At 50.7% G+C, this 25,772-nt stretch overlaps 1 protein-coding gene across 10 annotated transcripts in view; it reads left to right on the top strand.

Moving 5' to 3' along the window:
* Window positions 1-960: 960 nt before the first annotated feature.
* Window positions 961-25,772, top strand: part of DNMT3B (DNA methyltransferase 3 beta) — a 38,641-nt gene continuing 13,829 nt past the window's right edge. Inside the window, exons 1-12 of one of the 10 annotated variants that reach the window (XM_054697074.1) lie at window positions 2,295-2,658; window positions 4,361-4,404; window positions 10,602-10,697; window positions 15,342-15,504; window positions 16,401-16,462; window positions 18,137-18,241; window positions 19,191-19,319; window positions 19,936-20,145; window positions 20,798-20,956; window positions 23,415-23,522; window positions 24,687-24,831; window positions 25,291-25,350. In XM_054697074.1, coding sequence (XP_054553049.1) covers window positions 2,589-2,658; window positions 4,361-4,404; window positions 10,602-10,697; window positions 15,342-15,504; window positions 16,401-16,462; window positions 18,137-18,241; window positions 19,191-19,319; window positions 19,936-20,145; window positions 20,798-20,956; window positions 23,415-23,522; window positions 24,687-24,831; window positions 25,291-25,350 — 1,351 coding nt within the window. In that variant the 5' untranslated portion in view covers window positions 2,295-2,588. Of the gene's footprint in view, window positions 1,018-2,294; window positions 2,659-4,360; window positions 4,405-10,601; window positions 10,698-14,900; window positions 15,151-15,341; window positions 15,505-16,400; window positions 16,463-18,136; window positions 18,242-19,190; window positions 19,320-19,935; window positions 20,146-20,797; window positions 20,957-23,414; window positions 23,523-24,686; window positions 24,832-25,290; window positions 25,351-25,772 lie in introns of those variants that run through there. The other 9 variants (XM_037496953.2, XM_037496973.2, XM_037496967.2 and 6 more) reach the window with 9 other exon arrangements.

The raw sequence follows: 25,772 nt of genomic DNA, 5'->3' as shown, positions 1-25,772 counted from the left end.
CAAGTAGAAATACCAGGCACAGCACCACAACGACTAGGACGTGCTGCTTTCCAATAGCTCAATGTCCCTTTAAGGGCAGAGGCAGCGAGTCCTGCTAACAGGGGCGCTTCACCTTCCGCTGGTCCAGGCCTCCCTGACCCATCCTATAACCCAGGCAGCCCTGAGCGCCTCGAGTCTGCTCTCCCGTGGCTCCCCTGGCCTCAAGATGGCTGACAAAAGCCGAGCATGGTGGGAGGAAGGGCTAGTCCTGGGGTCCAGAGGTGCAGAGCCCGATGACTGGGGGCGGCCTCGCGACGAGCAGTGGGGATCAGGGGACATTCAGTTGCTGTGTGACTCCAGCTTGGGCGCGTCCCTCTCTGGATCCCCGCCTCCAGACCTGCGCATTTGTTTATTTACTCGGAGTAGGGGGCAGGAGAAGGGGGCCGCAGGGGGTTTCGGGCGTGGGGGGATGTTCGCGGGATCCCCAGTGGGGTCGGTTACGCGGGTGGGTGATTTAACAGGCGCGGGGGGGCTGTGGGCGGCGCCTGTGGAGGAGGGGCGGAGGGGAGGCTCCGGGCTGATTTCAAATTTCCCTCGTCCCCTCCCCCCGCGCCCCCTCCCGCGCCCGGGGCCGGCTCTGAGTGGCTGCGGCGGGGGCGCCCCCGGACGGGGGCGGGGCGAGTGCGGGGCCGGGGTTACAAGGGGACTCGGCACCGCCCCCTGCCCACCCTCTGCTGCTGCCCCGTCCGGCCCGCGCCTCCTCCTCGCTGCAGCGCTGCCCCGTCCCGCGGCCGCAGCCCGCGTGGACGCCCCGAGCGCCCCCCGACGGACGCCACCGGCCCGCTGGCAGGCCGACGAGCGGGCGGCCGCGCCCCGCCGGCAGCGCGGGGGTTAAGTGGACCAAGTAAACGTAGCGCGGCGATCGGCGCCGGAGATTCGCGAGCCCAGCGCCCTGCGCGGCCGCCCGCCCGCCGCCCGCCAGCCTGTCCCGACCCGCGGCTCGACCGCGGGGCCGCGCCCGAGCCAGGCTCTCGGCAGGTGAGCGCCCGGGGCCGCGGGGAGGCTGGCGCGCCTGGGCTCGGGGGCCGGAGGGGAGGGACGGAGGGGGCGTCCCGGGGCTGCGGGGAGGGACTCTCCGCGGACCTCCCGGGGAGGCGGCTCCCGTCGGGCTGGAGACCAGACGTGCTCGGGGAGGAGAGGTCCCCTGGCCACTTGGGGAGCGGCGAGAAGTACATGAATGGGGGTGGGCGCGCGTCTCCCAGGGAGACTAGTGGGACGCCCCGGCCGGGCTCCCGGGCTCCTAGGGGAGCGGCAACTTCCCGCGGAGCGGCCGGCGGCCTTCCCGGGGGCTAGCGGCGAGAGGGGTGCCCTCCCGGGCGACGTGGGGCGCGGAGGCACCTTGCTCGCGGGGAGGGAGGGATAGGGATAGCCTTACCTCGCTCGACTTGAGAGGGGACCCCCCCCACTTAACGGTGAGGGGGCGGAGAGGAAAGTGCCTCCGTCCCTGAGGATTTGGATATGGGGGATTCACCCGCGGGACCGTTTTTTCTTTTTCCCGGTGTGGTGGGTGCGGGTGCGCGCGTGCAGGTGGGCCTGGGTGTGCGCACATGTCGGGGTGGGGGCGTGCGCTACAGGGGGACTCACGGGGTCCCCGTGGGAGAGACGCCGGGGGTCGGGCGCAGCGGGGCTGCGGGGACGCAGACGGGAGGGGCCGCCCCTGGCTGTGCACACCTGGCCGGGGAGGAGCCGGCCCCGGGTGGGGCCTCCAGCCCCGGCCACGCTGTTTGCCCTGGGGACTCACTTTCCATTTTGCCCTTCTGGGCTGAGGCTAGTCCCACTTCCCAGACTAGCAAACTGAGCCCTCGAAAGCCGCGATACCCCCCTTACAAGACCGGTTTCGTGCACTCTGCGGAGGGACGGTGGGTGTTGAGTCTCACTTCACAGGAGAACGTGTACGGCGGGAAAAAGAGTGTGGATTTAACACCGACCTGCTCTCGGCCCAGGTTTCCCTACCGGAGTCGTTCACGTGTGGCAGGAAAGGGCTGCCAGACCTCTGGGCCGGGCCGGGGCTGTGCTTCCAGCTTCCCTGCTTCCCTTATAACCTGCTGTGCTGGGAGGCTGAGCGCTGTGCTTCCCCATCCCCCAAGCTGAGAGGTGTGCGAATTAAAGGGAATTAAGGGCAGTATGAACTTTGAACCGGCTCCTGATTTCTGGATGCTGTGGGTTTTTGGCGGACTGGTGGAATTATTTTGGGGAGGCAGATTCCTGCTAGGTCCTCACTGGGGTGGGGGGCAAGGGGTGGGGTGGGTGGCGACTTGGCTTTGCCCTCCTCCACCAGGCCTGCTGCAGCTTCTTCCCAGCTAGTGGAATCCCAGGTGCAAATTGACTCACCCCGCCTCCCCAGAGATAACACCTTGGCCCCTATTTTGTAGGCTGGTATACAGTAACTCCCCCTCCATAAAAAGACCTAACATGTGTGCTAAGCAGGCTGCCCTGCTTAAGGGGCTTTGGCACGTTTTTTAGTTGGTCCTAGCAACTGGATTGTTTCCGCCTGTTACTACATCCGTGAAGTGTAGGGACCATCCTAAGAATCCCCAGGTTGTGTTTGAATGAAACCACTTCTCTGCATGTTCCTCAGATGTCTCATGGACATAGTGACGCCTACCTCAGTGGGCTCAGGTAAGGACACCCTGGGATTTCACACAAACACACGCGGTCAGCAGGTGATGACTGTTGATTTCTATATTAACCAATAGCTTCTTTTCAGAGTGACCATTAGTGAGGACTGGGGATGAGGGGAAGCTCCTCCTGTCCCTCCTTTTCCTGCCTTCCCTTATCAAGCACTGTAGTCCTCTTATGAAATCTTTTCCAAATCATTGTCCTGTGTTAGGGAGTTGGCAGGAAGGAACGCCTTTGTTCCCTTTTGAAAGGAATCATTGCTTTTTAAGGGTTGGGGCCATATATAGATATATATTTCCACTACCACTCCCTCCCCCATGTTGGGGCCTACCTTGAAGGTGTAATTGCATAACTGAGATCCTTTACCTAGCCCTGTTGGGGTGGAGAGAGCTGAGACAAAGGGGCCAGGACTGGGGCTGGCAGCATCCTGTTCTTAAAGCCATAGGCATAACCTGACCCCCTGCAAAGTAGGAAGAAGGGGAGGGGAGGAGAGATCTGGGAGCTGCCAGCGGGGGAGGGCTTAGGGGGGAGGAGCAGTAGAGGTGGGGTAGGGGAGGCTACTCCCCTTCCCTTCCTCCAGCCCTGTAGGGCCTGTGACCTAGAGGTACCAGTCACCCCTCATGGCAACCCCAGGACCTGCTTCCCAAGGGGGTTTGGCGGAGTTCTTCCAGGAAAACTTGGGGTTCCTTTGTTTCAGACCTGCCCCCATGCTATGCCACCTTTTCCAGTATCATCTGAGAGGGTTCCCAGGTCAACACCTTGGCACCTGCCCCCACGCCCAGTCTTTGGGTATAGGACCTCAGCTGCGGCATATTCTTGTGTAGAGCAAAGCTTTAAAGATAATGAATTCAGGGTGAGTTTTTGTTTCTTGGGGGGACCAAGACTGGAGCAGATTACTTTGTAGTCTGTGGTCTGGTTTATCCGTTTGGGGTGGGGGCAGAAGCAGGGCTTCTCACTGCCTCCTTTTGTTCCTTATGGAACAGTTTACATTCACATCATGGTTGGCGCTTTCCAGAACACTGTCTTGCATCTGCCAGCATCCCACGGAAGAATCATGCCTTTCACATGGGAAAGATCCCAGTGCTGGTGTTAGGTGTGCCTGGCTCTGACAGGAGGAAATGGCCTGGTGACCAGTGGGGCAGCATGGGCGAGGCTGCTGTGGAGGATTACCTTCCCAGGTGTGAAGCACACCTACCTGCTCAGTATCTTTGCTAGGAGTGCTAATGGAATCCAGGGGCCTTTGAGCTTGAGCAAGCCTTAGCTGTTTATTCACAAAATATATTAGGTGGAAGCCTTAATCCCTTACGTCAAGTTATACTTCTGTGCAATTTACTAAAACGGCCTGGGCTTTGGATTAAAACCTGGATTTACTATTCTGTTCCCTTCACTAGCTTGAGCTTCTGTTGTTCCATCTGTAAAATAGGACCATTTCCAGGGGGAGTTGAAGTTTTAATCAATTCATTTGCTATATGTCAAACTCTTGAGGATTCAATAAGTGTGAAGTGTTAGATAGTAAGAACGCGACAATGGCTACAGTTACTTGCTTTACTAGAGAAATGTAATCCTGGTTAGTATTCCTGAGTTTTTTCCAGGGAATAAGCAAAAGAATAAGGAGGACCTGTGTGGGGAATTGGAATATTCTCTACTCCCCAATGACAAATAATGTGTTTGCTATGAATGAAAATCAAATTACCATTTTCAGATGCTGAGAAGAAATTAGTCATCACCTGTAACCTCAAACCCAAGGTAATTGATGTTTTGCTTTCATTTTGGGGTGTCAGTTTCTTCTAAGCCAAGGCACTAAACCCAGTTCTTACAAGTTGGTGAGAAGTGGTGTCTCGGTTCCTGCTAAGAGGGCTTGCCTGTTAGTGTTGCCTTCCCAAACTGACCACTATTTTGGGAAGCACTTCCTTGGGGTCTGTAACTGTTGGTTTCTTTTGTTCTTTCATCAGCCTGCCTGATCAAGTTACCCAAGTCCCTTCACCCAGAGATTTTCATTCATAAGATAAGAGCTATGATTTCTCCCTACTCCTTTCTCCCCATTCTCTTTGCTTAACCAGTTTTGTGGCTAAGGTATCAATCAAACTTAATTTTCCCAGATCTAATACAACCTTTGAAATGTATGGGTGAGCGGTAGCTATTGAAGATTATGAACAGGAAATTAGAGAAGTATTTCCAAAGAATGACCGAGTGGGAGAGAGAAATGGTTGTTAGTAGGAGAAAGCTAGTCAAGAAACCTCTTCATTTTGGGACTTTTCTTTTTGGGATGGATGATGATACCAGGTGTGTTGAGGAAGTGCAGCTGGAGGAGGTGGCCTTGACATGGTTGGGGGCTCCTATCCTAAGTTTGAGGAATAAATTCTTGGGTCATTTCCTTTGTTTTTTTTTTATTCCTGTTATGTTGTAATTTTTTTTAAGATTTACTTATGCATGTAAGAACTGGGGTGTAGGCCAGAGGTGTAGTGGCAGGGTATGAGAGGATTCACCAGTGGGGAACAGAACAGGCAGACTGACTGAAATACACTGCTGAGGAGAGAGGTCTGCTGCGCCATATGTAGGCTAGTTCCCTGGCTGGGGGATAGAACTCCTGTGTTGCAGTGGCTGTGGATAGCATCATAGTACTGAGACTACTTCTTGCGCCACCAGGAAGGCCCTCGTATTGCTCTTCTATCCATCCCTACAGCTGCACCTTCTGAGTTTACTTGGGCCTCTTCCTAAGCAGCATGTGTTTCCAGTTGCATTTACTTCCTCTTGCAAGTGGGCATGCTGGCCACAGCTGGGGCTAGAACCCAGGCTTCTGGATTCCAGCTCCGGGAGAAGGGATGGTGATTTCAGGTTTGGTGTTCGTGTTCCCCAGGCAACACAGTGCCACTGGCCTACAGCAGCAAAGCAGGTTCACGATGCTGCGATGTTGGAACCAAGAGATCAAGCAGGAATCCTGCTTATCAGGGAAGCGGTGAGAAATGCTGAGGAATGGAGGGTGAGCTAGACTGTACGTCTGAACTAGCGGCACTGTTGATGAGCTTTGTGAGGGCTGGTTACATGGGGAGCGATGTGCAAACTGGATGACAGGATTTGGAGGATTCTGAGCAAATGTGCATAGAGGTATGGATGAAACATATCTTAGCTCTAAAATTTTTGGCAAGGAGGGGGTTGTATCTGGAGTGTATCTGTAGCCTAGGTTCATGGGGTGAATCTGTATTGTTCTATCCGCTGATCAGAGGTGCAAGGGGACTTAGTTTCCTAGCTTTCTCTACCACCCTGCACCAACCAACTGGCAGCCCCATGAGCCTTTGCCTACTTATGATGATTCTCACGTTGTGAGCATGGTTTCTGGAACAGCAGAAACTCGTGGCTGATGAATGGATGAGTGCCCTTTCCTGGTGTCTGGTCTATCCTAGAATGTTAGATGTTGAACTGTGAGTGGAGTAAATACTCAATCTGAAATGATTGTCACCATAACCTAAGGTCACACAACTAGCAAGATGTGGAATCTAAATTGAAACCTTGTTAGATTTGTTTGACACCTTTGCCTCCACCTGGCTGAGCTGCAGAACTGGCAGGATGCACAGATGTGCTGCCATGGAGTACCTGTCTGTGCTGATGCTTTGACCTCCAAATCGTATCAGGTAATAGTGGCTAGTTTTTTAAAAAAATGGTTCTTGGGGGATAAGGACTGCTTTAAAAGCCAATTACAGTATGTAATTACCTTATCTGTATGCCTATAACCAACCTTTTGCTGTGATTATAACAAGGGTGGTTTTTTCTTTGCCCATTTTGAGCTATAGTTGATATAACATTGTATTAGTCCAAGGTGTATAACATATATATGTTTTGCATAGAAGTGGAGTGTAGGCCAGAGGTGTGGGGTGTGTGTGTGAAGGGATTCACCAGAGACAGACTAGGGAGTGGGGCAGGCAGAGCTATTGAGTTACATTAAGGGGAGCAGTGGGTGAGTCTGGAGAGGTCTGCTGTGCCATGTGTGGGTTTACTCCCTGGCTGGGGATAGAACACAGGCCTAGCAGATGGCCCATATTTCTTACATAATAATTTGATATGTGTATAGATTGTAAAATGATTACCCCTATAAGGTTAGTTAGCATCACTTCATAGTTAAACTTTTTTTTTAAGATTTATTTATTTATTTATACAAGCACTGGGTACAGTCAAAAGCACAGGAGGGCGAGAGGATTCACCAGAGACAGAGCAGGGAACAGAACAGGCAGACCCGGCGAAATACACTGCTGAGGGAGGGGAGCAGCGGGTGGCAGGAGAGGTTTGCCCACCATGTGGGACCCTCGCCAGTGGCCGGGGATCGAACCGGCATTGCCAAGGCTGCGGGCAGCTTCGCAGCCCAGCACTCAACCCCTGTGCCACCAGGGGAGGCTCCATAGTTACACTTTTTGCCCTCATGATGATTTTTAAGGTGCACTCTTTTAGCAACTTCCAAATATATAATACAATACAGTTTTGCTAACTATAGTCCCTATGCTTTGCATTACATCACCAGAATGTATTTATAACAGCAAGTTTTCACCACCTAGTTTTTCTTTGTGTGTGTGACAATTTTGTCTTTCTTTAATATAAGTAATTTACAGGGATTTATTTTCTGATTATGGTGCAGATAGTCTGAAAGGCCTCCCATATTGAAAGAAACAATCAGAAAGGCTATGCAAATTGGTTTGTGCAGAGGCTAAGTTTTCTCAATCTAGGGGCCAGGAGAGGGAACTTAGACTTGGGGACAGGAACTAAGGGCTGTTCAACACCTTTATTTTTTTTTAAAGATTTATTTATGCATACAAGAACTGGGGTACAGGCCGGAGGTGTGGTGGGAGGTGAGAGGATTCACCAGAGACGTAGTGGGGAACAGAACAGGCAGATTGACTGAAAGGTCTGCTGCGCCATGTGGGTATCTCCCTAGCTGGGGATGGAACTTGTGCTGCAGTGGCTGCGAATAGCTTCATTGGTTGCGTCTTAACCTCTTGCACCACCAGGGAGGCCCTGTTCAACACCTTTAAAGCAGAAATTGAGCAAGTTTTACAATGAGGCTGGCAGCCTTGCCCTAGCAGGCATATGAGTACCCACTATAAAGCTGAGGTGATTGCAGGTGTTGGAAAGAGACAAATACCACAAAGAAAAGTGAAGTCAAACATTCCACAAATGAAAGGAACATCACAAAATATGCAGTATAGGACATACTCACAGGTGTCTTTTCTTTTTTTTTTTTTTAAAAACACATTTTTTTTTTTATTTATAGAGGCATGTTTATTTATTTATTTATTTGTTTGTTTGTTTGTTTTGTTTATACATGCACTGGGTATAGTCAGAAGCGCGGGAGGGCGAGAGAATTCACCAGAGCCAGAGCGGGGAGCAGAGCAGGCAGAAGGACCGAAGTACACTGCTGAGGGGAGCAGCGGGTGGCAGGAGAGGTCTGCGCGCCATGTGGGACCCTCCTCCGGTGGCCGGGGAGCAGCTGGGGATCAAACCACCGCAGAGGTCGCCGGCAGCTTCGCAACCCAGCGCTCAACCGCTGCGCCACCGGGGAGGCCCCAGGTGTCTTTTCTTTTTTAAAATTTATTTATGCATACAAGAGCTGAGGTGCAGGCCAGAAATGTGGGGGTGAAAGGATTCACCAGAGACAGTGGGGAGCAGAACAGGCAAATGTACTGAAATACACTGCTGAGGGGAGCAGCGGGTAAGACAGGAGAGGTCTGCTGCTCCAGATGGGTCACCTCCCTCGCCTGGGATCGAACTCGTGCAGCAGTGGCTGTGAACAGCTTCATCGTGCTGATGCTTAAGCCCTTGTGCCAGGGAGGCCCTTGCTTGCAGTTTTTGCTCAGACAAACAGGATAGCCTGATAACCAGCCTTGCACGTGGGTCTTGGTGAGAGCTTTGGGCTGGGTCGATTCCTAGCAATAGAATCCCGTGAAATAGGGTATGCACTTAATGTATTAAATCATATACGTTAAGTGTATACCATCTTGACTCAGTAATTACTCACCAGTAATTAGTGTGAGATTTAAGGCTTTGGCTGTAGCAAAGGTACAGTTTATTTTGGGGGACACAGACTGGGCAGCCGGTTTTTTTTTTTTTTCCCTGAGCCTTTGGGAAAGGGCAAAGACTAGCTCTGGTCTTAACAAGGGGCAAATGGTGGCACAAGTAGGCATGTCAGGGCCTCCCCGGTGGTGCAGCGGTTGAGTGCTGGGTTGTGAAGTTGCCTGCAGCCTCTGCAGCACCGGTTCGATCCCCGGCTGCTCCCGGCCACCGGGGCGGGTCCCACATGGCGTGCAGACCTCTCCTGCTGCCCGCTGCTCCCCTCAGCAGTGTACTTCGGTCCTGCTGCCTGCTCTGCTCCCCGCTCTGGCTCTGGTGAATTCTCCCACCCTCCCGCGCTTCTGACTGTACCCAGTGCTTGTATAAATAAATAAATAAATAAATAAATAAATAAATAAATAAATAAATAAATCTTTTGAAAAAAAGAAGAAAAAAAGCAAGTAGGCATGTCAGTTTCCTCTGCTTACACTGTCCCTTCCCTCACTCTGAGCGACCATTGTCTTCTTTCTCCACATTTGCACACAATTAAGGGTTTCCCAAATAGGTTGTAGGGGGAGGGGCATTTTATTTACAAAAGTTATTTTAAAAAGTTTGAACTCTGAGTTCAAACATTTTTAGGTTCTTCTCTATTGCCTGTAGGGCCCCCTACCCTCCGTGAGTCATCCAAATGGTAGCAGTACAGTTTTATTCATATCCACTGAAAACCACCTATTTTTTGCTATTATGTATCAATTGCTAGGATAATACTGCAAGGAATATCCTCAGAGCCAACTTTTCCAGTTGTCCAATTTGACCCCTACTTGGATTCATTCTCATGATAATTCTGGTAAACATGCCTGGGCTTAGCTTTTGCCATCCGGCCACAGTGGTGCCTGTGGACATGACTCTAGGCTGAGCAATGCCTTCTGGGGCTTCCAGGGTGAAGGCAGAACCAGAAGGGTGGCAAGATGGCACATGAGAATGTGGAATCTCAAGTTCTCAGGGTTTTTTCATCTATTTTGAGATTCTTGGCTCCCAGTAAATTAGATTGGGCCACTTAATTTCAAAGATGATGTAACAGAAGTTTGAGAAAAACTGAGGGCTTTTTCTTGTAAATCTGATCTTTTCTGGAATTTAGTGGAGATTCCTTATCAGGTGCAGGCACTCAGTTGTGCTCTGCCACTAGCCAGGTGTGGCCCATTTCTGGCCTCCTTGTCTCTGTGCTGGGCACCTCCCCTCCTTCACTCACCTGGGTGAGGTGACCCTCCCGGGCTTGACTTAAAAAATAAAATTAAAGGAATTTAAATTGTTTTTTCTAGTAAATCCAGAGCCACTTCTATTCAGGGCTTAAATCCCAAAAGTTTTAGATCTGTCTATGCTTAGCCTGTATTCTTGTGCACTTACCAAAGACCTACAGACTGGCTAAATACCAATTTTTGAAATTGAAGTAACACTGGTTTATAACATAGGTTCCAGGTGTACAGACATTTGTCAACATCTGTATATACTCGTCTGCTCACTTGCTTGATTGTTGTAACTGTACTTACTGGATTGTTGAGATGTCTTTGGCCCTGTCTCCTGCCTTGGACCTAAATCTCATTCTCAGTAGTATATGAATCTGGGGGAGGGGTTCGCTCATTCATCTACATCTTTCTGAACTTGAGTTTACTCATCTGTAGAATGTGGATCATAGCAGTAGCTTTTTTTTTTTTTTTTTTTTTTGGGTGAGGTACATAGTAAACGCTCCATCTTGGCTATTTTGGAATCTTGCACAGTGGTAAGAACCGTACACAGTTTAAGGGGAGGGTTCAGGCGTCCAGATTTCCCTCCCCCAGGCTGTGGGGAAGGAATTTTTTTTAAAATGGGGATGTGGGAATAGCTTTCAAACTCTCCCTTTTTTTTTTTTACAGCATCAAGTCTCTAAGCCCTGGGGCTTGTCTGCAGGGATGCCAAGGTGCCCCACCACCCCCTTCCCTCCCAGATCCCACAACCTCCCCTACTGCATTGTGAGTTTAATTAATGCAATTAACATTTACAAGGTCTGTGAAAATGGTTCTGTGGCTGCTGCCAGCCCTGAGGAAATGAATGACCTCACTTCTCAGTTTTATTGTTGCATGGAGGAGGGAGTCCCTGAACCTTCTCCCTGAGCCTCATTGGGGGTGTACCACCCACCCTTATGCCACATTGCATCTGAGCACATCTGACCTGGTTCAGTGTGGACATGAACGCCCTGCACTAATGAGGCAGGGCCTTACAGGGATGGGCCCATCCTGCAGGACTGGCCACCTCAGAATCACGTGCTGGACCCTAGCCTCTGGGAATGGGTCACAGTTCACCCCTCACAAGGTTACACTGCCATCTCCTGTGAAGGTAAACACTTAGCTGGTGGAGCAAGTTCCTCAGCCTAAAAGCTCTGGTTGCCCCCCAGGAAGGATGATGCATGGTTCTAACCTTTATAATTCTCTGCTTTCTCTCAAGCACAGCAGCTACAGGCACGTGCCCCAACTGCCTGGGCATGTGTCTTGGCACTGCCACTTTGTTGGGTGACTTAATTCATCAAGGCCTGTTGAGAGCAGGTTGATAATAGGACCTGCCTCGGGATGGGGTGGTGGTTGAGATGTTGAGCTTACAGTAGTGACCTGGGAAGTTAGACAGCATTTGCATGGCAAGGTACTGGTCTAAAGCCACTATGCTGGCCACTCTGGGAAAATCCCTTAGCGCAAGGTGTGCTACCTGTTGAGGGAGGTAGCCCAACCATATTCTCCAGCACTGGTGGGATCACTGTGGGATAACAGAAGATAACGCAGTCAGCTTGTGTTGGGGACCACCCTTGAGTCACTGGAGGCCAAAGACATAAGAGGTGGGAAAGATTTATTTTTTTATTTTTATTTATTTATTTATAATCTTTTTTTTTTTTTTTTGTGTGGGACCCTCGCCGGCAGCTGGGGAACGAACCGGCGCTACAGAGGCTGCGGGCAGCCTTGCAGCCCAGCGCTGCGCCACCAGGGGAGGCCCAGATTTTTTTTTTTTAAACATTTATTTTTATACAAGAATTGGGGTACAGGTCAGAGATGCAAAGCGTGGGTGAGAGGAGTCACCAGAGACAGTGTGGGGAATAGAACAGGCAGACGGACCGAAGTACACTGCTGAGGGGAGCAGCGGGAGAGACAGGAGAGATCTGTCCCACCATGTGGGTTTCTCCCTGGCCGGCCAGGAATCGAACTTGTGCTTCAGTGGCTGCGGATTTCTTCATAGGTTTCATCTTAACCCCTGCGCCACCAGGGAGGCCTGCTAATTTCTTCCTGTTAGCAAAACCATGTAGTTAAATTGGTGCTTTAACTTCCCTGGACTTGATTAAGCACTTTATTTAACGAGTCACGTTGATCAAATAGGACATTGCTTAACCTGTCTGTGCTTCAGGTTAACCTTCCTGTAAGGTACGAATAATTCTATTACATTTAAGGATTAAATGTTTTAATATAAGTTGACTCACAGAAGAGTACCTGGCATATCATGTTAGAGGATTTATGATCCATATCTCTATGGGGAGGGCCAGGTTAGTACTTTTTGGCACAGAGAGCCTGTGAGAGAAGCCTCGCTGGCTTTTGAGAGATGGTTTTTAAAGCCTGAGGAATGAGGAGCATGTGGTAGGGAGATGCCTGAGGAGACCAAGCAGGTAGATACGCAGAAGCTGGCTTGGTTTGATTTGTGAAGAATGTGAGGGAAAAGGAACTGAGCTGGTCATCCTTAAATGGAAGCTGCTTGTGTTTTGTCAGGAAGGTGGTAGGTCAGTTAATATTATATTGCTGACCCAGGGTGGTGAGAACTACAGAGCAGTTTTCACAAGATGGCATACTAAGTTGTCACTGTAAGGAGTATATTACTAGGGCACCCAGGTAGCCAGTGACACTTGGTACTGGTGGTTTCTTGCCCTGGCTCTTCCTCCAGGGCCAATGCCTCTGGCTCTTAGACGCAGGAGATTGTTCCTTAGGGCTGAGATCTAGCTGTGGGGAGGTGCTCTGCCCAAGAGTCTGGTCTGAGGGATGGTGGGCAGGTTGGCACTGCTCAGGCCCCAGGGAAGGCCCTAGGTAGTTAATTATTGTCTCATGTCAGTTCTGCAGGCTCCACCTGGGGCTGTCTAGAGGGAAACTCTGGCCTGGCTTTTTGTTGACCCAGTTATGGTCTGTCTGAGGAACCCTGATGAAAGGGAAGGCATGCCCCTCAGTTTCAGCCTCTGACCTGCCACCTGATTCTGACAGATCTGTCTCTCCTCCATAGAGCTCCCCACGGACCCTCCTGGTGTCCACTCCTGGTACCCCCCTCCCTGAGCCAGGCACCCAGGTTACTGAGTTCAGTAGTTTGGCCTGAGGCAACACACTGCGAATTAATAATTACTCTGAACCACACTCCAGCAGTTTTCCTGGGATTCTGACCACTTGATCTCACAGGAACTGGCTGTGGGTCAGCTGGCCTGTTCTTCCGGGTCAGGACTGGTGCATTAAAGGGGCTGAGAAGTAGCTAATCTGGCTGGGCCAGGCATTCCTCCCTTTCCCCTGAGGATGATAAGATTCCTTAACCTATGCAAGGAGAAAACAGACACCAGGAACTTTGACCTTGCACACCCTGGACCATATGAGGTCGTCACATAGCCATGTTTGTGTTCTGTATCCAGATATGTTTATAACCAGAACACTTAGACTTGCTTATTAATTACCTGGGGATTTTGTGCAAACTGTCACTCCTGATTCAGTAGGTCTCATAGAATGATGCTTGAGATTCAGCACTTTTAACTAGCATTTGAGTTTATCCAAGGACAATGGTCCTGGTCCCTACTGGGAATGAAAAGCGTTCTGTCTAGTTGCCCTGTGCCCAAACCTGAGGGACAAACCGTGCAAAGGATGGAGCTAGGACCCCAGGTGACAGATGACTTCCACCTGGGGGCGCTGCTGGTCACTTTGGATTGAGCTCCACAGCGCCCTCTGCTGTGCGTGGCGCCAGCACCCACTGCAGCCCACCATCCCTGTAGCCCCAGGTGCTGCTTCTAGAAGGACGCCATCCACACCTACGGGTGAGTCCGGTAGATGGGGGGCCATGGGAAGGTAGGTCTACTGGGGAAGCTTTTTCAAGTAGGGTTTCAGGATAGGAAGGTAAGAGACCAATGACCTCTAGAACTGGTAGGGGAAAGGGAGAATTAAGGGGTGGGAATCGGGGATCTTGCCCAATACCACTGAGGTTCTGTTTTGGCAAGCTGAAGTGCAGCAAAAGGAACACTAGCTGCTCTTAGGATTCTGGATTCTGGTTTCCTCTGGAGTTTGCTGCCCCCCTCCACCCGGGCTATTTAACTTGATGTGTACTTGGGTGTTTGACTGGGGGTCTACCCCATCGTGGTCCCTCCCTCATAGATGGGACATTTAGCCTTGGAGACTAACGATGTGAGTCAATTTTCCTTTCCTTTTTTTTTTCCTCAAAGATTTATTTATGCATACAAGAACTGAGATACAGGTCAGAGGTGTGGGAGGGTGAGAGGATTCACCAGAGAGGGGAACAGAACAGGCGGATCAACTGAAATACTCTGCTGAGGGGAGCAGCGGGTGAGTCAGGAGAGGTCTGCTGCGCTATGTGGGTAGCTCCCTGGCTGGGTATCGAACTCATGCTGCTGTGGCTGCGGATAGCTTCAAAGGTTGCGTCTTAACCCATGGTGCCACCAGGGAGGCCCCAATTTTCCTTTTCTAAAAAGGAAATCACAATTACATTAAGAGGAATAAATGAGAGAAAGGTGCAGGTTCTTACAGCCAACAAATATTGTGAACTGGGCCAGGTCAAGGGTCCCACTTGAAACACCCAGTGAAGATGTGGCCTAAGCTGGTCTTGGCTGATTTGCCTAGTGATGATAGGGGCAGCAGTGGGGAGGCAAATGTTCAGAGGTGGGGGTGAGGCTGCTGCGTGCCCCTTGCTTGTTAACTGCCCCAGTCCTTGGCCTGTACTCATCCATCCTTGGGAACTTGGGACTCTGAGCCCCAGCTGGTGAGGGAGGAGGGGAGTGAGTGACAGGCCAGCAGACCAATGGGCCCTGGAGGTTGTTGTGGGGCGGGGCTTGTGCTGCCATGGAGAGGAGAGAAGCTGTTCTGTGGGGGAGGAGGGGGCGGTGGGAAGAGGACCTGGAGATTGAGGGGAAGGGAGAGCAAACAAAGGGGTCAGGAGGGAAAATAATGCACTGGCTTCCTGAGGCCCTGCAGAGTCTGGGCAGGGAGAGGGGCCAGGGGTAGAGGGGACCAAGCGGGGCGCAGGCAGGCCCGGGCAGGCGGGCTCTAAATGGCATTGTTTGAAGTGGCCGGCTAATTGCAGAGAGCAGCCGGAGTCCCAGACCCTGGCCCAGCCCCCTCCTCTGTCCTGGGTGCTAGCGCCTGAGCCTTCGGGCTGCCTGGCCACATGGAACCAAGTCCCGAGCCTCCGAGTTTGGTGAGGGGGACAGGGGGACAGGCTGTGGGGGACAGTGTGCCTGGGGTGCTTCGGCAGGAGGATCACCCTGAGGATGTGTCACGGGTTTTCTCTCAGCTTGAGAACACAGAGCACGGGATGGGGGGCTTGGGGCTGTGCTGTCCGCTCCTGTCCTTGTTCCTGCTGCCCTGCTCACTCTGGCCCTCCCACAGGAGACAATGAAGGGAGACACCAGACAACTCAATGGAGAGGAGGACGCCAGCGGGAGGGAAGACTCCATCGTCACCAACGGGGCCTGCAGCGACCAGTCCTCTGACTCCAAGGACGCTCCCTCGCCCCCCATCCTGGAGGCTATCAGCACCCCGGAGATCAGAGGTGGAGGAGGGGTGGGCAGCCCCGGTAGGGAGGAGGGGTGGGCAGTCCCTGTGCAGACCATGCACCTCCTAGCGGAGTTCAGGCAGGTTTGGGGGAAAGGGCCTGGCTCTGACCTTCCCTCCTTGGGGAAGGGAAGAGGGTGTAGACAGAGCCAAACCCATTTGTCATCCCTGGCTCTGGCCTCCCTACTGTGCTTTCCCGCAGTTTGGACACTGGGGAGGTGATCCCGAGCTGCTGATCCCCTGTACATTTGTAGACGCAATGATGGGGTGTTGACAGGGGGTCTGATGCCCTTCTGCAGTGGGTCCCCTCTCTCCACTGGAGCCTGGGACTGACACTGCTTCCTTGCCTGTCCCCATCCCTGGACACCTAACTAACTGCATCAGGTCACCCAGGTTCTCCCTACAGAGGTTTTGTCCCCATCCGGTTCAGAAACCCCTGTATTGACCAAGCCTGTTGCTGAGAACTCTTCTAGAGCTGTGCCATCCACTAGAACCTTTCTCTAAGCTTGAAAGTGTTTGTCTGTATTGTTCACCATAATAGCCATTAGCCACACGTGAGCACTTGAAATGTGTCTGGATGCGGCAGATTCGGCTGTTCTTTTAAGTGTAGTACAGGGTTGCTGGATTCTGAATGGGCAGCAGGTTCTGGAGAGTCAGATGCCTGCTGTCATTGTACTTGAGTGTTGTTCTGGGTCCTAATACATGCCTGACCCTGAACCCTGCTGCCTTGTGAAGGCATGGGGGGCTGCAGCACGAGGGACTAGGCGTTAAATCCCTGGGATGCTGGTGGATTTGGGGAGAAGCCAGTCTGTCAGCGAGGGAAGATGTGGCTGCGGCCCAGCCTGGCTGCTTGCCCTGTCCTTTCCTCGAAATACAGACTCAGTTCTTCCACAGGCCGAAGATCCAGTTCAAGGCTGTCTAAGAGGGAGGTGTCCAGCCTGCTAAGCTATACTCAGGTACTGGCTCTATGCTGCCTTTTTCAGAGCTGAGGGGGATTTTCCACGTTCATTAATGGGGACCCTGAGGTTTACCTAAACAGTACCCATAAATAAGTACTCGTTGAGTGATGAATCTAAACACTGCCAGGCACACAGGCCTGAGCAAACTCATTAGGGAGCATTTGTTGTTAATATATGTGAAGAATTTTTTTATATCATAAAAAGTTATTAGTAAGTTATGAAGTTTTTTTTTTACTAGATTCTCTAAGCATATTTTTAAACATTTTTCTTTTTTGAAAATATTTATTTTTATTTATGCATAATCCAATATCTGGGGTGTAGGCCACCCACAGGTGCAGGTCAAGAAGATTCACCAGAGATAAGAGTGGGGAGCAGAACAGGCTAATCTACTGAAATACACTGCTGAGGGGAGCAGCAGGCGAGAAAGGAGAGGTCTGCTGCACCATGTGGGTCACCTCCCTGGCCAGCTGGGGATCAAACTTGTGCTGCAGACCCCTGCGCCAACAGGGAGGCCCAACAGGGAGGCCCGTATCATTACAATTTTAAAGAGAAAGGAATGCACACAGTCAAGGCCATGACTAACAAGTGCCAATTCAATGTTGTAACATGCCAGTGAGACCGCAGGCTGGTGCTGTTGCAGTTCTTTTTTTTTTTTTTTTTTTAAAGATTTATTTATTTTTATACAAGAGCTGGGGTACAGGCCAGAGGCACAGGAGAATGAGAGGATTCAACAGAGACAGGGCGGGGAGCAGAACAGGCAGACTGACCGAAAGCACTGCTGAGGGGAGCGGCGGGCGCGACAGGAGAGGTCTGCTGTGCCATGTGGGCATCTCCCTCGCCGACCGGGAATTGAACCAGCACTGCAGTGGCTGCGGACAGCTTCAAAGTGCTGTGCTCAACCCCCTGCGCCACCGGGGAGGCCCTGCTGCAGTTCTTGTGCTGGTGTTGCAGGTTTGGTGCAGCAAAGGGCCTGCACTCCGCATCTAAACCACTAGACTCACGACCATTGCCATTTCTACCTGGTCGTTGGCTCAGGAAGTGTCCTTGGGACAGCTGGCCTACGGTTTCTCCCAGGCCCTTCATTGGGGCAATTGATCTGGTCCCCCACTAGGTAGGCATTTGCTTTCCTGCCGTTTCTTTTTTTTTTTTTTTTTTTATAGAGGCATGTTTTATTTATTTGTTTGTTTGTTTGTTTGTTTATACAAGCACTGGGTACAGTCAGAAGCGCGGGAGGGTGAGAGAATTCACCAGAGCCAGAGCGGGGAGCAGAGCAGGCAGAAGGACCAAAGTACACTGCTGAGGGGAGCAGCGGGCAGCAGGAGAGGTCTGCGCGCCATGTGGGACCCTCCTTCGGTGGCCGGGGAGCAGCTGGGGATCGAACCGGCACCACAGAGGCTGCGGGCAGCTTCGCAACCCAGCGCTCAACCGCTGCGCCACCGGGGAGGCCCTCCTGCCGTTTCTTGATTCCATTTAGTTTCTCAGTCATGTCTGGATTCTGTGACCCTGTGGTGTGCGTGACTGCAGAATCTTACTGGAACAAAAAATCAGGCAGTTGAAATTTTTATGTCCTTTGGACCAATATCGCGAATTTTTAAAGTACCATTGACTTCATGCTTCATTTGCATTAGTTATATGGCCTGGACTTCATCCTATAATGCTTCATTTGTAAAGGATTTGACGGGCGATGGAGATGAAGGGGAGGATGGAGACGGCTCCGATACTCCAGTGATGCCAAAACTTTTCCGTGAAACCAGGACTCGATCTGAAAGCCCAGCTGTAAGTTGTCACCACACCCCTGCCTGCCCCTCCAAAAAAAAACCAAAAAAACAAAAAACCTAGCACTCCAGCCACACAGAGGCCTGCGTAAAAAATAGGCCTTGGGTCTCCTGGGGTCAAATTGAAAAAAAACATGTTTTGAAATTGGAAAATGATAGCAAGGCTTAAGAATATCATTGTGGAGGTTTTCGTGCCCACGAGTTGATTTAAACTTTTTGGGGAACACTCTTGGAAATACCCAAGGGTTATGGTGATAGGTGGATGTCTCAGTGGCTAATGAGGCACAGGAGATACTTCTAGAGTGATCCCATCCTTGAGTCTGAGGTCTGAAATTGAGAAGGCAGTTCCTGTTCTGACTCGGCCCTGCAGGAAGCAGGCGCCTGTTCAGGTGCAGCTCACAATGTCTCCTCACCTGGGCTTTGCATCCTCCCCCTGCATAGACGGAAGAGGATTCTGATAACCTCTACCCCAGGTTAAGCATGAGGTTTCATAGGTAAGGTTCGAACACAGGTCTGCAACACCAAAGTTCATGCCATTTTTGAGACAGAATGTTAGGAGCGTCTCCTTCAATATGCCACTACTTTCAGAAAAAGTCCACAATTGGCCTCATGCTTCTTTTTGGGATAAAAAGTTTGGTGCACAGTAAACGTGATTTCATTTTTCAATCCAATTTGTAGGTACCAGCTTCAGCTTCAGTAGGCAGTGTGGGGTCTGATGTGGAGACTGTAGACAGTCTCCTTGCCCAGATACACAGCCAGCCCTGTTGGCCTCCCTCCCAAACTCCAGTATTCCATTACCTGGGAGTTTGGGCATGAAATTTACTAGTACAGATGGCTCACCTACTTGGCTACCTCTCAAGTGCCACCAAGTGCCATCCTCTTAGCCCCCTGCCCAAGACCCCGCACCCCCAGTCACTGAAGACCCCGTGCTGATCCTCTCTTGCTTCCAGGTCCGAACCCGAAACAGTGCCTCCAGCTGGGAGAGGCACAGGCCCTCCCCACGTTCCACCCGAGGCCGGCAGGGCCGCCATCACGTGGATGAGTCCCCAGTCCCAGTGGAGTTATCAACTACCACCAGGGTTGGTTCCCCGAATGCACAGACCCTGCTCCTACTTTCAGGGTGTCGGGAAGGTCTGCCTCACTCTCTGCCACCCCAAGTGGCTAGTCTATAACCTGTCCTTTCTCCACACTCTTCCTCCTTAGGGCCTTGCTGTCCTCTCCTGGGTGAACTTCTCAGAAGCCTGGTGCTTTTTGCCAGGCCCATCGTGGCTCCAACTGTGGTGGGGATGCGGGAATCCCCTTCTGACTGGGTTCTCACCCTCCTTGGATAGGAGCTCCAACTTGATGTTCAGAGCTATATTGTCTCCATGGTTAGTCTGGAGGTGACCCCAGAGTCATAGCAACCCTCCTCTGCTGTTACAAGGTTGGGCACACAACACAGAACCCCTGGAGGAAACCAGTGATCCTCGCTGGGCTTGGCTCCTCTCCACCTTGCTCTCCGTTATAGTGCCTTTGCCACAGACTGTTTTTTCCATCAGTTCCTTGTTCCTGCAAATCACTCTTGGTGTGGTCTCTGTCCTACCTTATGCCTTCAATGTTTCTGCTTGCCCGGGAATCAGCTGAGGGCTGCTACCCGTGTCTGGTCACCCATCGGGTTGGGTTGCTGGAGTCCGAGCACTATCCTTCCGTCCACAGTCTCTGCGGCGACGGACAGTGTCCTCAGCAAGCACACCGTGGCCGTCCCCCTCTGTCCCCTACCTCACCATCGATCTCACAGAGGACGACGTGGTTCCCCAGAGCAGCAGCACCCCATACACCCGCTTGGCCCAGGACAGCCAGCCAGAAAGCCTGGAGTCCCCACAGGTGGACGTAGAGGGTCGAGATGCAGACAGCACCGAGTATCAGGTACCACTGGGAAGGTCAAATAGAGGGGATGAAAGTGGACCCTGCAGTGACTGCCACTCCAGGCATTGCTGCTCTTAGGTTGTGACACTTGACTTGTTTGTCCATGTCCACTTCCCAGGGCTGCAGCATTCCTTGACCTGTCTTACCTCCCAGGGAATACTCAAGCCCCAGGGTTACCTGCTGAATGAATTACAAGTCTTAACATAGTCATGCCTTGATGGATACAAATCTTTTTTTTAAGATTTATTTATTTATGTATACAAGAACTGGGGTATAAGACAGAGGTGCAGGATTGAGAGGATTCACCAGGGAGAGTGGGAAGCAGAAAAGGCAGATCTACTGAAATACACTGCTGAGAGCAGTGGGTGAGACATGTGAGGTCTGCTGCACCATGTGGGCAGCTCTCTGCACAGGGATCTAACACATGCTGCAGTGGCTGCAGATAGCTTCGTAGTGAGACTTAAACTTAACCCTTGCACCACCAGGGAGGCCCTCAGTTTTTGAACCATGAGAAGTTGAAAGTGATAATTATTTTCCCAAGGAGCTCTGCCCATACAAAGCCTTGAACTGTTAGAGGAGCAAGGGTTTGCCTTTCGCCCCAGGGGTCTGACTCATTGGATCTACCTGATTCCTTCATGTGATTCTCTTCCAGGATGGGAAGGAGTTTGGAATAGGGGACCTTGTGTGGGGAAAGATCAAGGGCTTTTCCTGGTGGCCTGCCATGGTGGTATCTTGGAAAGTCACCTCCAAGCGTCAGGCCATGTCTGGCATGCGATGGGTCCAGTGGTTTGGTGACGGCAAGTTCTCAGAGGTGAGTTGACAAGGCCAATGCAAAGGTACAGTGTTCTGCTCTCCTTCCCTTTGTAGTGGGCTCCCTCTCCCCACAAGATTTACTTTTATTTATTTATGCATACGAGACCTGGGGTGTAAGCCAGAGGTGCCAGGGGTGAGAGGATTCACCAGAGATAGTGGGGAGCAGAACAGGCAGACTGACTGAAACACACTGCTGAGGGGAGCAGTGGGCGAGACAGGAGAGGTCTGCTGCGCCATGTGGGTCATCTCCCTAGCCCAGGATTGAACTCATACTGCAGTAATAGTTTAATAGCACTTACATTTTTAACCCCTGTGTCACCAGGTAGGCCCAGCAGTAGGCTTTGAAGACAATAGCATTGGGACAGCTTTTTCAATCAATGAGGGCATTTTTGAGTTTAAGAGGAGAACAAACACTGCCTGTGTTAAATGGCTTAATTGGATATAGAGGGTCTTGTGGGACCCAGAACACAGTCTGCTCTTCCAGGAGAAAGAGCTGATAAGTCTTGGGGCTGGGGCCTCTTGTGATCTGTTGATTTTACTTCTGTGTGTGTGTGACCAGGGTGAGTTCTGAGGGGTTAGACGTCCCCTCGAAGGTTTAGTGAAAAGACCTTTGGAGGTCTCTGCTGCTGAGGATCATTTTGTCCTACTGAGGTTGGGGGAAAGGGCATCTGGGTTGGGTGTGCAAGATGTGTCTAGAAGCATTTAAAAAAAAGTTCTTTGCTGATTTGGTGATTTCAGCACTTGTTGATATTGGCTTTTTTTTTTAAAATGTATTAAGATGTGTCACTTTGGCATGCAGTTTTTTTTTTTTTAAAAAGATTTATTTATTTATTTATACAAGCACTGGGTACAGTCTGAAGCACGGGAGGGTGAGAGAATTCACCAGAGCCAGAGCGGGGAGCAGAGCAGGCAGAAGGACCAAAGTACACTGCTGAGGGGAGCAGCGGGTGGCAGGAGAGGTCTGCGCGCCATGTGGGACCCGGAGCAGCCGGTGATGGAACCGGCGCTGCAGAGGCTGCGGGCAGCTTCACAACCCAGCGCTCAACCGCTGCGCCACGGGGGAGGCCCGGTATTGGCATTTTAAATTTTGATGAGAGTTGGCTGGGTGAGAGCTGTTTTGCACATGAGGGGGCTCTAATTATTCTCTGAATTCTAGGAGTACTCTGAAGGCATATTCTAAACTGTCCAGAGGTTTTGACTGGACCGGTATACATACAATACTTCTGCCGTGGTCTTTTAGAAATGATGGTCCAGCCCTCGACCTGCCCGGAGCTTAGGTGCTGACAAGTGCAGCAAATTCAGGGAGGATAGAATTTGATCTAGTACAGTTGTGGGATTTGGCCTCAAGTTGAAGCTCTTTTCCTGTGAATTGGGCTTCGGGGACATTGGCCATAAATACATTGAAGTTCACAAAGAGGCAAGGAGAATGACAGGGAATCTAGCTGTAGCTAGGTTAAATCTGCATGCTAATGGCCTCTTTGGCCAGCAGAGGGAGCAGAAGGATATAAGTCCCAGGCCCACATTCGCCCTGGTGCTGCTAATTGCAGAGATGGGGCAAAGGCTTCAGTGAAATGAAAACATGGTTGCCTGTAATTACCTTGGCCCAGTGAAACATAAAATGTGCTTTGTAAGACTGGGTCTGATGCTAATAAGGTAAAGGGTGGGGCCTTTAGGGTAGTGGTTACAAGATGTGACTTCTTCTTGCACTACTTCAGTTGATGCATGAGACACAGGGATAGTACCTGTATTTCAGTGCCCAACAACATTGAGCCCCGGTTTCTTCAATGGTGGATACACCCTGTCATTGGAGGTCAGGCTTCCAGGTACAACTTGGAGCTTGGCATGAGTGTGAGCACATATTGCAGTGAAGAAAACATCACATGACAGTTCAATAAACATCCCTGAACACCCACTTTCCTCTCATCCCAAAGGCTGTCCGATTAGTTCATTCATGGCCTGGGGACAAGGAGCCTAATATTTATAGAATATGGATCTTCAGACACTGAGAGATGTACTTAACAAAATAGCTACTTAAGTGTGAAAAAGCTCTGTTGTTTAAACACACATTAAATTAGCTCAATTAATGAAAGATAGGTGGTCACAAAGATTGCTATTTGTCATGTTCATGAAGGAGAAACATGTGCACAATCCCCAATTTTGAAGAATCATCCATGAAATTCAAGTCATAAAGAAGCCATACCAGTGACTACATGTCTTTTACTCCTAGAATACAGATAAATACATAGTATCCTTTTCAAGGGTCACACTTTCCTATGTTGCAGGGTCACCGTGGTGCTGGTTATGTGGTATACCAGCAGTTTTGGTACCATTATCAATTTACTGCTTTTTTCCCCTTTTGAATCTATGAACTTGAACCCCAGGAATCACCCTGTGAGAGACCCTCAACACCCAGGCACAGACTGTAGGTAGATGTTGACAGTGACTTTGTCTTCTAGGTCAGCGCAGATAAGCTCGTGGCCCTGGGATTGTTCAGCCAGCACTTTAACCTCGCGACCTTCAATAAGCTGGTTTCCTACCGAAAGGCCATGTATCATGCACTGGAGGTAACGCAAAAGTGTGTGGTGAGGGGCTAACTGGAGAAAAGTTACAGTAAGAGAAGCCAGCTTAGCTCACCAGTTCACCGTGTGGCCAAGGATGGCTTGGGAGAAGGTGGGGTCAGGGTCATCAGATTGGAGGCAACTGATAGGCCCAATTGAAACTTGGGAATTCCTTCCCCCTGATATCCCAGGGCCCCCCCAACTACCATCTGGTGGAATACCAGAACTGACAAGTGGGTAACAAGGTGCACAGCCGTGAATATTTCTTGCCCAGTGCCTTCAAAGCCTCCTTCCTTTGAGGAATGTGGTTTGGGGTCAAGACTGGTCAACCAGCGAGGCCAGCTGTTTTTATTCTCCTTGGCGGTGGCCTGATATCTTCTGAGATATATTTTGCTGTGTCCGTCCATATATCTTTAAAAAAAAAATTTATTCATGCACACGAGAGATGGGCACAGGCCAGAGATGCGGGGATGAGAGGACCCACTAGAGAGAGAGTGGGGAATAGAATAGGCAGACTGACTAAACTGCTGAGGGGAACAGCAAGTGAGCCAGGAGAGGTCTGCTGCGCCATGTGGGCTGCTGCTCCCTGGTCGACTGGCCGGGGATCGAACTCCTGCCCCAGAGGCTGCGGACTGCTCCATAGTGAGGTGCTTAACCCCTTGTGCCACCAGGGAGGCCCCGTCCATATATGTTAATGTGAGTTGACCAGTGGCCTTTGTCCAGCATTCGAGTCCTTTGCTTATTTGGATATGTTAATCGTTAGGATGCTTGTAATAATAGGACTTATCACATGACACCTATCCATGTTAATTAGGGAAATGAATAAGAAATCAGGGGCATTCTGAGAGGTGATCAAACTGCTGGTTGCAGCTTTTCTTAGATCAAAAAATGACAACTAATTTTGATCTGCCTTTGAGAGGAGCTGACTATTCAACTTCCTTTCAGGGAAGAGATGTTCGTTGGTGCCTGCAGCCTTAACTCTTTCTCCAAGGCCTCCTGCCCATCTTCCTGCATTGGCCCCTCTTCCCTTCATATGCCAGGGTCTAAGACAGCTGCCTGCTATGAAAGGGCCCAGTGTGAAAAGGGTGTCACCCCAGCTGGGGGAATCCCTGCGTGTGGACTGCTCAGCACCCAAACCTCCTGTTAATCAGACTCATCTTTATCTCGCAGAAAGCAAGGGTGCGGGCTGGCAAGACATTCCCCAGTAGCCCTGGAGACTCACTGGAGGATCAACTGAAGCCGATGCTCGATTGGGCACATGGGGGCTTCAAACCCACCGGGGTTGAGGGCCTCAAACCCAACAACAACCAAACAGGTGGGCATGCGTCCCTGTTAGAACAGCAAGAGTCAGCTGGTGGCACACCCCTGGGAGACGCAGTTGCTGCCCCTCTTGCCCCTTAGCTCATCCCAGCCTTCTAGCCATCAGTCAGCACTGGACACGCCCTCACTTGCCCTAGGAATTCTCAGGGTTCTAGTGAAACAAACAGCCTAGCCCGTTCACTTGTCAGTACCTAGCATTTTTTTTTCTTTGAGAGGAAAAAAGTTCTCATTGGGGAAAATGTGGAAGGTACTTTATAAAACTGCAAAACAAAGCTACCCCAGTCACCCACCCTAATATTTGAACCAATACCATGTTTCCTCCATTAGAAGACAGACCGGTGGGGCACATTGTCCCTCCTGAAACAGGAATGCCTGAAACCCAAGATTTGTCTGAAAGTTCATACATTTGTAACGTAGTATTTTCTGTTTCATTTTGTTTCTCCTCCCAAAAAAGTGCTTAATAAGTCGAAGTTGCGTCGTGCAGGCAGTGGGAGCTTAGAATCAAGGAAACACGGTATCCCCTCCACCTTTGACTATGCTCTGTTGTCTCTGCACTTACTTTGAATTTCTGGGCATATCCTGGTGACTGAACAAAATCCAACCTGTTAAAGTCAGCCTGAACTCACCCCTCCTTCACTCCCAGCCCTCACGTGGCCTTCAGTTTGACCTTCTTGGGGTGCACTTCTTCCGCTCTCATAGACACTGAGTTGGATTCCTGCTTTCCCTTCGTTTCTCAGTAGTATAATCTCAGATTTGTTCACTGAAGTGTTCTTGTGATTTTTTTCTTTTAATTTAATGGCTGCACCATTTTCTTTCCTAGGACCAGAGTCAAATTGAACCATGTCCCTTGTAGATGATGCTGTATCGTTGAATAAAAATACAAATGGAATTGATAAAAATATGAACAGCTGCATATTTGAAATTTTTCCAAACACG

Source organism: Talpa occidentalis, unplaced genomic scaffold (genome assembly GCF_014898055.3).
Source record: "Talpa occidentalis isolate TD23 unplaced genomic scaffold, MPIMG_talOcc4v2.1 talOcc4.10, whole genome shotgun sequence".
NCBI lineage: Eukaryota > Metazoa > Chordata > Mammalia > Eulipotyphla > Talpidae > Talpa > Talpa occidentalis.
The sequence above is the reverse complement of the archived record's forward strand: the minus strand, read 5'-3'. Positions and strand labels throughout refer to the sequence as shown.